General features: G+C 40.2%; 2 protein-coding genes and 2 long non-coding RNA genes across 4 annotated transcripts; 3 read left to right on the top strand and 1 right to left on the bottom strand.

Moving 5' to 3' along the window:
• Window positions 1-2173: 2173 nt before the first annotated feature.
• On the top strand, window positions 2174-2803 carry LOC115572807 (uncharacterized). The gene is made up of 2 exons (XR_003982164.1): window positions 2174-2449; window positions 2580-2803. It is a non-coding gene; the product is annotated as an uncharacterized LOC115572807 (long non-coding RNA).
• Window positions 2538-3195, bottom strand: LOC115572811 (uncharacterized). Its single transcript, XR_003982166.1, has 2 exons — window positions 2916-3195; window positions 2538-2679 (listed from the first exon to the last, which is right to left on the bottom strand). It is a non-coding gene; the product is annotated as an uncharacterized LOC115572811 (long non-coding RNA).
• A 1836-nt stretch (window positions 3196-5031) lies between these two features.
• On the top strand, window positions 5032-6038 carry LOC115595128 (lymphocyte antigen 6D-like). The gene is made up of 3 exons (XM_030439261.1): window positions 5032-5131; window positions 5283-5387; window positions 5519-6038. The coding sequence occupies exons 1-3, from the start codon at window positions 5083-5085 to the stop codon at window positions 5602-5604; spliced, it is 240 nt and encodes a 79-aa protein (XP_030295121.1). The 5' UTR covers window positions 5032-5082; the 3' UTR covers window positions 5605-6038.
• A 999-nt stretch (window positions 6039-7037) lies between these two features.
• On the top strand, window positions 7038-8084 carry LOC115595134 (lymphocyte antigen 6D-like). The gene is made up of 3 exons (XM_030439274.1): window positions 7038-7150; window positions 7340-7444; window positions 7552-8084. The coding sequence occupies exons 1-3, from the start codon at window positions 7102-7104 to the stop codon at window positions 7635-7637; spliced, it is 240 nt and encodes a 79-aa protein (XP_030295134.1). The 5' UTR covers window positions 7038-7101; the 3' UTR covers window positions 7638-8084.
• The last annotated feature ends 4050 nt before the right edge of the window (window positions 8085-12134 follow it).

The raw sequence follows: 12134 nt of genomic DNA, 5'->3' as shown, positions 1-12134 counted from the left end.
TGAGAGGAGGTCACAACAGGTTCTTTAAAATAAAAAAAGTAAATAAACTTTAATTTATGCTGTTTACTAGGTCCTTTAATAGAAGGGAGGTCAGCTCAATTCATGAATATTATTAACGTTAAAAGACTCTCTGCTCCTTGCTGTCTGTCCAGTGGACGGACTGGTAAACCAAACTCCAATCTAAAAGCATGAGTTTTACAGTGCTGACTTGTTTTTTCACAGTAAAAACCGAAGTTACAAATACAGCACAGAGGCTCGTTTTTGAGCCGACTAATTTCAGAACTTTTTCCAAAATGCTAACTTTGTATGATAACTTTTTTTTTTTTTGCGAAAATGTTCTCCTTTTGCGTGTGTGTGGCTAGCCCACGCAAACACAAGAATACAGAAGAGCATTAGCATTTTTTGTGTTGGTTGGTTTGCAAAGACTTATATCTCTGACATGAAATCCCACATTAGGTGCCAGTTTGTTCTCCAACATAATTGTGTCTTCAGAGTGATCAGTCATCACTTGTTTTTACTTGAGTACTTTTTTAAATAAAGATTTTTTGATAAGAACCATGATGTATTATGACTTTATTGTTTATCATAACAATTGCAAAACACAAGAAGAGCTTTAGTAATGCAATAACTGCAGCACCTGAAGCTGACATAACCCAGCTAGACGATGATGTAAAATATGCTCAAACACAGTACAGCCTCTGGCTGTCTACACAAGATCACATTTTTTTTCGCATTAACATTTTCTTTTACTAAAAATGAACTGTGAAAACAAGTAAAACATGTTCTTTGTTAATCATTTCCACAGGGGAATAGTGTATGAGGAACGGGTAAACACCGATCTGTGATCTCCTCAGCACTGTCACCATCCTTCACTTATTTTTAAACCTACAAAGCTGTAGTGTGACTCAGATCATACTACTCTAACTCTAAAGGGTCTTTTGGAATGTTAAATGATTGCGATTTGTCTTAAATGGACTAAAACATAAAACAACTGCAACAACAATAAATTCTCATGCACAGTACAATATAACATCTTGCAAATTCTCATCATTGCCATCAGATGTCACTAAAGGGCAACATCATGCTGTAGTGAACCTCGTAAACACTTCACAGCGGGGAGAGTCAGCACAGGCTTAAACAGCATATTGTATCGTATTAAGGCTTTACTCATAATCCATAGAAGGGCTCCTGGGGTATAGAATTTACAAGTATTAAGATAATAAGAGTATGATGTGATTGACCCTATCTGACCCGGATGCACAAAATATTAGGAACTTGAGAAAATACGCGGAGGAAGTTAGTCCGCTTTTGATTTCTCGTAATAAAGGCACAGAATTAGTCAGAGGTGAAGAGCAATGATGATGATTTCTGAGTCATTGAATGTAATAACTTACAGAGGCTTATACATATAGAGAGAGAGGCTATAGAGGATGAGGACTTCATTCACTGTTAGTGGGTGAAGTGAATAGAACACTTTACATTACCTTCTAAATCTTTATAACATGTTCACACAATAACCTTAACACACCAATCCAAGGAAATGCCATAGCCTAAATCTTATTTCATTCAGTAATGCTGAGGGTGAATCGTCACTGTTTTTCATGGATTAATGTATATTGGACGCATGCTAAAAGGAATATGAATGGGTAGCTACTATATATGGACTAAACAGTGACAATTTCTCTTTTGTGTCACAATCCTGTGCACTTTAAAGTGTACTTGATCAAACTGGCATCTTATTCGCATGACTGATGTGATCTCCAACTAGCTTATCTTTGTATTTCTGTTTTAAAACTAAATTTTCACACTCTGACTTTAAATTTTGATTTTCACAATAACACAATTACACAATCAACATTTCTGTGGTTGACAAGTTGATAATATCAAAGAGGTAATTATTTGATTAACTAATGGAACTAAATGACTGAATTGTGTTTTTTAAAAAAGGTGCTTTGTCTGTGCAGTCATGACATTTAAACTAACTTGTAAGCATAGTGGCCCTCATATATCAATCTTGCGTGAAAACGGGCGCAGATCTGAGCGCAGAATTGGTCGTACGACAGGACACACGTGTGATTTATGAAACATTCGTATCTGACCAATCTGAGCGTAGGAATGAGCGGGTCTTGATAAATGCGGCGGCTGAATTCGATCGTCATTAACATGTTACGCCCTTAAATATTCCCGGTTCGGAGGCCTCGCCCACTGAGGTCAAACATGGAGAGAAGAAACACTGGCATGAAAATAAACTGTTCTGAGATGGAGCTCGGCATCCTGACATCCGAGGTGGAGCAAAACAAAGATGTGCTTTTTGGCAGTCTGAAACATGGAATTAAAGGAGGTCATAAAAACGCTGTATGGAAGAGAATAACGGAGGCAGTCAACAGCGTTGCCAGAGGAACGGACTCCGGCTGAGGTGACGCAGACGCACTCGCGTCAGAGTAGAATGGTAACTAACAACCCCCTTTTGCTTGCATTGTAAAATCTATCAAACTCTGACTGTTCACATTTCTTACAAATAATTAGGCTTACACATGTTACATGGGTATACATTTTTATTGTATTTTTAAATGTTTCAGAGCCAGACACCAGCATCATGTCGGCGAGGTCTCCTCCCCAGAGCGCGTGCCCTCTGGCCCCGGTGCTGCGTCCAGACCAAACATCATCACAGCAGAGGTCCTGGACAGACACACAGAAATATGCAGTTTATTGGCCTCAGTTGTCGGCGCACATGAGGCAATAAATAACACATTAAAAGAAATTAATGAAACTCTAAAAAAGCCTTAATAAAGTGTTAAAATGACTAAATGTTGTCAATTTTCTGTGTTTATTATGCCTTTAGCCAATTCCACCAATACTTCACATTACTGATTAAATACTGCAGAGCATTTGCAAGAGTTGAAGGTATACTTTACGTTTTAAAGGTGATGAATGAGGTCCTGTGTCCTCCGTGTAGCCCCCAGTGGAGGCTGTGCTGCCACGGTTCCATGGGCATTGGCTCATCTGGCTGCGCCGACACATCAAAGGCTCCGTTCACTAATACGATGTTGTGCAAAACTTGACAGACCGAAATAATATCACACACTTTCTCCGGGTATACAGCAGCGTTCCCCCTGCTGGTCCGGGACAGAGCCACCTGCCCTTCAGCAGCCCGAACAGCTCCACTGTGACCCGTGTGCGTGTGTGCGCACTGTGTCTGCGTTCCTGCTCTGTAGCAGGTTATTAGGTATTCCGTTAATTAGTTGTCATGTTAGGCTATTTAGCCTATCATATTTTATATTACAAAAAAGTGGTAGACTATCAGTAAAAACGTGGGCTTTCTAAACAAATGTTTTTGTTTTATTCGTTTTAAGAATCCGTTTTGATCTGATCTAAATATGTGACTGCTTATGCTTAATGACAGCTGAGGTTTGTTATTTTCAGACTCAGCCAGATTTTGCTGTTCAGCACCGCAAATCCACAGACTCAGATTTGCGTACACGATCTCAGACCTGACGTGAGATTTGATCGTAGCTCCCGCTCACGTCCAAATTGATAAATGCCGAAGTTTGCGTGGAAATGGTCGTACGCACGTTTTTCTGCCGTACGTTCGTTTGATAAATGAGGGCCATTGTGTTTAGCTGTGAATATCCAAAGGGAGGAAGGTAGCTCCTCTTCAGGACAGAGTTGACACATCTCAATTTCGCCAATTTATTTTGGCAATGTCATACGACATGATTTGTTAACTGTATCCTGAAGATGAGTGTGTGTGTTACCTCAATCCCTTTGGATATTCAGCAGTTGAAATCAATGACTTTAGATTAACACATTTATATACAACACAGTGGGAAGGTGGATCCTCTCACAGACTGACTGAACTTGGTGTTTAGTGCTAATGAGCAAAAGTGAGCATGCGTTCACACTGAGCTGATGAACATGTTTAACAGGTTTGGCAGGTTTGCTCAGTTGTCTGAAAAGTAAAGTAAATGAACTCTCAAAATGTAATGAAAGGATAAGCAAAAAAATAAAACACAGTCTTAGTTCGTCTTTCCATAAAATACATCTAGACATCGTTGTTGTCCTCCACTGCACGGCTCCTGCTCCTGCCTGCACTATCTCATCTGCATGGTCATGGTTGAAACCGGTGGCCCTGTAAATCACCTCCATACTGTGACCTCTATCAGTGAAACTGCCCTGTTCAGGCTATCAGTCTGGTGTTTACTGGCTGGACACTCTGCCCATTTTGGGTTGAGCCCTGTTGCCCGTGGTTACTTCCTTGAGGCCGCGGTACAGCTACTAATCACTAGCTATATATGATATAGCTTAGCTAACAGCAGCTAGCTACAGCCAAAGATAGCTACAGCAACGAGTATAGTGAAGCAGTTGTCAGCTACTCTGGTAAGCAAAGGTGCTAAGCTGGCCCCTGTTTTTTTAAGCTACCTTAGGATGCGGGCCATATCTTACAAGAATATTTTTGCTGTAGGCGTCGAGAGGGGAAGTCACACCCCTTCTATTGTGGCTCAGAAAAAGTATTCTAAAATCATAATCAAAATCGCTTTTATGAAAAAAATACCTAAAAGACATAGTAAAAATGTAAAAAATATAAATAGAGTGGGACCAATTTTAGTATTTTGGTAATTTTAATTTTCTAAGTAGGTGTAGACTGTCCAGATTTATCGTCGATTGTGTGAGGTCGCAGTACATACTGATATTGCAATGTGCAAAATAAGAGCGTCATATGACTAAAACTTACATTAATGTAATGTCAGTGAAGTGGGAGGGAGGAGGGTCAGTATCAGTGGGGGTCACGGGCCTTGTTAATGAGATGAAAATGATGTAAAAAGGTAAAGCTCACAACAAGTCTGTCCAGGTTGACAACTGCACTTATGTGAATGCTGACTATGTCAGTTCTGTAAGCGAGCTGATGTACAGGACCGGCTCTACAAGCTTTCAATCATGTTTTAGATAGATGATGGATTAGAGGGCAGTTACTGGAATATCCGACACAAGGAAGGGCAGGATTCATTCTTTGTTTGGTATGCCGTTTGTGTGTCAGTATAAAAGCGCCTGTGCGGGAGGTTTGTCCACATATCATCTGACAACATGAAGCTGCTTCTTCTCACGCTCGTGGTGCTGCTGTGTAGCACTCAAGGTGAGCAGACTTTGGTTTTTATTCTATTTTTGCATTATTCTTCCTAAAGCAAAGGTCAAAGATAGGACTTTTAATGGTGCCATTAGATAATGAAAGGCTATCCAGTGTTATTTTGTGGCAAATGAAAATGTTAATTTTGTCTTGTCATCAGTGCTCACACTCACATGCTACACCTGTGGTGGTGCAAGTGACCCCGACTGTAATACGGAGACAGTGTGCCCATCGACAGCTCAGTTCTGCAAGACCGTAGAGTCAGGTACGTAGAACTGGTCCTGCTGCATTTATTTTGTCTTATCCCATGTTCATGTTTTAATGTGTTTAAATATTGTGTTACAGAGTGACGGAGGAATGATTCAGTCATTGCATATTGTTCTGCTTGTTTTTCAGAGGGTGTTATCACCTCTCGGACCTGTGAGGCTTCGTGTTCTGAAGATGATGTTAGCGTGTCCTGCTGCTCAACAGATCTCTGCTAGAGATGAGGCATCACTCTTCAAGCTGTCACTTTCGTTTTCTTGCTAATCAAAAATGTGTGTAAAAGAAATGTTCAATCAGAACATCCTGTCTTTGATTAGTCTTGTTATTTTTCACTTTCAATGTGAACTACGAACGCTGAACTGTTGATCCTCATTTATCATCTCACAGCCGCCTCAAGCTGCACAAGCCTTTCGTAGTCACAGCCATGATTTTTTTTTCTCTTTAAAAGAATAATGCTGGAAGCAGGGCAGCCGCACACACACAGGCACACATGCCAACAAACACCCTTAATCCCCTCTTGATGTCACTTAGTGGGTCACTGCAGCAGCCTACTGCTATGTGGGTTGCTGTCTGTCTGTCTGTGCTGCAATGCAAAGTTGGACTGTTTCAAAATCACTGATTGGAGAATGAATAAATCTTTGAATTGATCTCATCCATTTGTTTCAGTTGTCCTTTGTTACAGTTTCACTTCTCTTATCTGAAGATTTAAAAAGTTGACACGGCTTTTACACAGTTAACGGGATCGTATGAGTGGTTTCACCAACATACTGTATCTGAGATGTGCTGACTTTAAGGGTTCCTCGTGGGTTTTATTTTATCAGTCTCTATCAACACTCACACGAGGATGCTAATGTATGCAATATCACTTTAAAATGAGGCTACTCTTGGGTGTGCAGTCTTGCTAATGACCTATTTTAAGTCTTATACTGTTTATGACAAACTGCGACTTTCTAGGGATGAAAAAAATCTTTTAACTTGACGAACATCATACATGTAATTCATGGCACAATTCAAAGAGGGTCAAACACGTTTTTGTTTCTCGCCATTTACTAGCAATCATATTTTTTCTGAAATGAGGTCCCATGGTGGTCCAACAGAAGGGCTGTGACTTCACCTCTCTTTACAGTGAGGTCCGCTCTCTCATAAAGTCCTAAGAAAGGACATCAAACTCGGGCACTGGTAATTCTAAGAGCATAAACCAGAGCCGCTGGGCGAGAAAGCCAAGACGAACAAACAAAACAATCAGGTATTGTCCCTGTTTTGGGATTATTGTTAGGCTACCGGTTGGGTGTGACAAAACTAAGCCTTGAGTGTTTGTGCAGATCAAAAGAATGGAAAAGTACAGCTTGACCTGCTGAACTCTATGATGTGGTGTGATATAATCAGATACAATCAACCAGGAAAAGATCGAGTCCTGTTCAGAGCTCAGACATTAGATACATCTAAAAAGGTGACAGGTTACTAACGGAATCGGGAATAACCTACAGGAGAGGGTAAAGACAACCTTCAGTGAACACCTTGTTCATCGGTAAAGCATGACGCTGACTAAATAACTCACACAGGGGCTGTCCTTATTTTGAGATAATAGATTAGAGGGCAGTTACTGGAATATCCAACACAAGGAAGTGCAGGATTCATTCTTTGTTTGGTATGCTGTTTGTGTGTCAGTATAAAAGCGCCTGTGCAGGAGGTTTGCCCACATACCATCTGACAACATGAAGCTGCTTCTTCTCACGATCGTGGTGCTGCTGTGTAGCACTCAAGGTGAGCGGACTTTGGTTTTTATTTCATTTTTGCATTATATTTCACAAAGCAAAAGTCAAAGATAGGACATGAATTCTTTCATATGACTCTTTGACTTATAATGGCACCATTAGATAGTCAAAAGGCTATCCAGTGTTATAATGTGGCAAATGAAAATGTTGATTCTGATGGGTTTTGTCTTGTCATCAGTGCTCACACTCACATGCTACACCTGTGGTGGTGCAAGTGACCCCGACTGTAAGACGGAGACAGTGTGCCCATCGACAGCTCAGTTCTGCAAGACCGTAGAGTCAGGTACGTAGAACTGGTCCTGCTGCATTTATTTTCGTTTTCTCTCATGTTCAAGTTTTAACGACGGAGGAATGGTTCAGTCATTGCATATTGTTCTGCTTGTTTTTCAGGGGGTGATATCACCTCTCGGACCTGTGAGGCTTTGTGTTCTGAGGAAACGTATGGCGTATCCTGCTGCTCAACAGATCTCTGCTAGAGACGAGGCATCACTCTTCAAGTTGTCACTTTCGTTTTCTTGCTAATCAAAAATGTGTGTAAAAAAATGTTGAATCAGAACATCCTGTCTTTGATTAGTCTTGTTGTTTTTCACTTTCAATGAGAACTACGAACGCTGAACTGTTGATCCTCATTCAGCATCTCACAGCCGCCTCAAGCTGCACAATCCTTTCGTAGTCACAGCCATGATTTTTTTTTTTCTCTTTAAATGAATAATGCTGGAAGCAGGGCAGCCGCACACACACAGGCACACATGCCAACAAACACACTTAATCCCCTCTTGATGTCACTTAGTGGGTCACTGCAGCAGCCTTCTGCTATGTGGGCTGCTGTCTGTCTGTCTGTGCTGCAATGCAAAGTTGGACTATCAACTTATCTGTTTCAAAATCACTGAATGGAGAATGAATAAATCTTCGATCTGATCTTATCCATTTGTTTCAGTTGTCCTTTGTTACAGTTTCACTTCTCTTGTCTGAAGATTTAAAAAGTTGACACAGCTTTTACACAGTTAACGGGATCGTACGAGTGGTTTCACCAACATACTGTATATGAGATGTGCTGACTTTAAGGGTTCCTCGTGTTTTTTTTTTTATCAGTCTCTATCAACACACACACGAGGATGTACATGTTTGTAATATCACTTAGAGTAATAATCATATTCTTGATTAACTAATGCATGACTCATGATTATTTAATTCAAATATATAAATATACATATGTACGTAATCTCTTTTCCAAGTTAGACCGAGCAAAGACAGGTTCAACGGCATCAATTCATGAATGAATTCCTGTTGCTCACCTTTATCAGATGATCAAGTCACCATGATGGTATGTGATTAGTTCACACTGATTGATATATGATAAAGTTAGCTGGATTTCTGTTACGTAACTTACTTTTTATTTTATATACTTACTTATGTAACTATATTTATGCACTGTATCTCAAATATTTCATCTGATGACCAGTTTGATTAAACACAATAGATTTATATTTCCAGGAACATATTTTAAGGAACATATTTTCAGGAAGAGTTCCTGCTGTTCGAGGGGCTGAGCACACACGTGGGTCTGTAATAAAGCTGAATCTGTATTAGTTCATGCAATTAATCATCACTAGAACCCTACTAGCCCCTGCGGGGGGGGGGCGGTCATGTTGCATAACACGCCATAAAAGGGCATGCTAATGGTGCAGCAACATAGTCCTGCAGCAAGCCTGTTTAATGGGAAGAAGCTCAGCTGAAAGCACATCATAATCATTTTTACCAAAACAAAATGCACCAAGCAACTAAAGCGAAAGCAACAACAACAGCATGCCCAGAAAACTGGTGTTAGCAATCATAGCGTTCCATGCTAACAATACAAACAATATGCCGAAAGCTGAGACTCCACAGATGCAAGGCCCAAACAGCTGTATTTAGATGTAACGAATACTCATAGTGAAATGTAAGAACAATGTAAGTTGTTTCAGCTGTATTATAATGTAACTCTGCAGAAATCTCACAGAGTACTCAAGTGTGTGATTTGTAACCTTATTATAAAGTGTTACCAGCCAAGTATGCATAAACAGGTGGTGCAATAAGCAAATGCCAATGTTTCATGAGTAAGAATATGCAGTCAACATTTTTTGTAGGCCTCAAAGCTGTACGTGTTGCATTTTTGTGAGAAATGCAAAATGTAAATATTATTTCAAGTTTGTGCTAAATAAACTGTAGAAGTCAATTTTCTTATCCAGAATGCCCACGTGGACCATACATGAATCCCGGTACACTTGCATTTGGACGAGTAAGTCCGTATTAATTTCAAAATTAGCTCCCTATAGATCCAAGTGTGTAAAAACAAGTGTGTCCAAGAGGTCATAAATAGATTTACATGAATGCTAATGAACTTTCTTTTTTTTTTTCTTGTTTTTTTCTTAAGAAATTAAGTGAAAATACATGTTTTACCCACATGTAAACAGACATGTATCTCACTCAGGTCAATAAACGCCCCACTTGACTAAAGAGTTTCTCTTTCATTTTAGACAATAAAACACAAAAACAAAAACCACCCATGAGTCATGTTCAAGCTTTTCAGACACCTGCAGGTGCATCTTGTCTGGCAGCATTCATTCGCTGCACCCTGAGGCCGAGCTGTCATGTCACATTCCATTACTGTCAGGTAAGTTCCCGGCATTCTGGACCGATGCACAGAATCGAAAACAATGTGGATCCAGTGTCACTCAGAGGCTTGACACGGAGCAGTGTGCGACTGAATTCTGAATACAGAGAAAGTATCCAAGAATACGTTCCATCACTGGGCAAGTTTAAAGAGACTCTTAAACCATGTGAACGCGGAGTGAAGTCAGTGGGAAAGTAATCATTTAGTAATATCTCTACGATCATCAAAGCACCTTCACAGGGGACTCATGTTAGGTTTCAGTTGCATTTCCTGTTGCTCAAATAACACTCATTGTGATAACAGTTGAATACACAATGAACTGATTCACCACCACATATGATTCCACTTATAGCGATTGATAGTGTCATGTCAGCATGAAAATATAGGTCATAACTGTTAATCTCTCCAGCTGTTTCTTCTTTACATTAGAGCCGCTCAGACATCAGAGGTGGATGATTGGTGGATTAACAGACCACAACCTTGACACTTAAAGTGTTACCGGTTAACACACACACATTGTACGTGGGATTGACGCAGTGACTTCGAGAAAAAATATCTTACATCACTGCGTGCAAAATGTTGTTGATTTTCTGCATCACATTCGGGTGACTTCCACCAAACCAGATATGTAAAAGCTCTCCATCATGTGGAGTGATTATTGTGATCGCCGAAGAAGACACAGTGTTATATAAAACCACATTCAGGGCATGCGAAAAAATACAAGACTCATCTGCTGCCCACACAGGAAAGGCAGGAAAGAGCTGTGGCTGTGAGTTCGAGAATCAGCTCGCCTCACTGGTTTGTTTTAAAGCTGAAATGACGTCTGCGCGAGGGCATTGTTGTTGTAAATAAAGCTCCAGTCATTTCCTTGGAAGGGCTTTTTTTAACATATCTTGATGTCATTTCTGACAACCCTCCAGAAGATGTGGTTGGTGGCTGACACCTTTTTTTTTTTCCTTATTTACAAAACACTTGATTGCTTCCGGGAATACACATAATACAATATCTGAGCCATCCTAAGATCGTCTGTGCAATCTTACTGTCGTCAATGATAAGTTAAAAAGTTTTTCATCACCTCACAACTGGAATTATATTTTCCAGGAGATGGTGCTGAAGAGAGAGACTGATTGTTAGTGTTCAGCACTGATGGGATTTGAATGCATGTGAGACAGAGTGCGTAAGCAGTGGTGGAAAATACACTTAGTCCAGTTCTGTAAAGGGTTTTTCAACTTTTACTCATTTAGGAAGGATTGTTTTATACAACTGCACTTACTTGACATATAAATAATAACATTGTATGAATAATTCTCCATGCTCTCACTATCATCTCAACAGCATGTGAAGGGGGGATCAAACCCTCTGTCAGGAACCACTGGATGGAATTACCAGTATTTAGCATAGTAAAAACAGTGTCATAAATAGTGTTATAATGTATTTGGAGCTGTCACTACCCAATCTGAGTAACTGCTTGATCTGAGTAGCATGCATAGAAGGTAGTAGACACAAGGATGGTGCCTAATCAATCCAATTGCTCGCCTAGTGCCATCGACAAAAAACTATTTCAAGCTTCTGCGTATACTTCCTGGTTATGCAGCACACGGAATATGAGTAGTGGCCACCTGTGAATTCCTGCTTGGCCCATAGACTTTACATACAACAAATATAAAACCTCAACGGATCATTATTTCGTAACAGAAGGAGTCATAATTGACCGTGTTTGCAGTCTGAAGTGTCCTGCCCACAGTTGCCCTCTCTTTCACAACGGCGGTCTATGGGGTCTATGATTTTGCGAGCATGTCCGCCATCTTGGACGGCTTGGTATGGAAACACCACAGAACTACAGTAACAACAGCAATTTGTTAGGTTATTCTATGGTTGAGATTATATCTGCTTATAATAACATTTATAACATAATGCTAAAAATTCAAGGGACTTTACTTGCATGAAAGTTTTAAGAACAATACAGACAAATCATAAATGTTTTTGACGAATATTTGGACACTGGACTATAACAACTATATGAACATTGAAGAATATGTTAAACTTTGACATGCAACCACACGGTGCATGGGTTTCCTGCTGTACTGCATGTGGTTTGCCCAAGTAGTGTTGCAATCAGAGGTCAGGCTTGCACTTCTCAGACAGGGCAGCTACTCTGATTGGATAGTAACCGGGTCCACTTCCAACGAGTTGCTATGTGAAACCACCACGTTTCTAACACGTCCAAAGCTGACAATTCAAGCAGGGGCTGTGGAGAGGGCCTATACTGTGTTTTTAAGCGGCGACCTGGTGAGACAAGGAGTGTTTTTTTTTTTTGCAG

The sequence above is a fragment of the Sparus aurata genome, chromosome 2 (genome assembly GCF_900880675.1).
Source record: "Sparus aurata chromosome 2, fSpaAur1.1, whole genome shotgun sequence".
In the NCBI taxonomy this organism is placed as follows: Eukaryota; Metazoa; Chordata; class Actinopteri; order Spariformes; family Sparidae; genus Sparus; species Sparus aurata.
The sequence above is the reverse complement of the archived record's forward strand: the minus strand, read 5'-3'. Positions and strand labels throughout refer to the sequence as shown.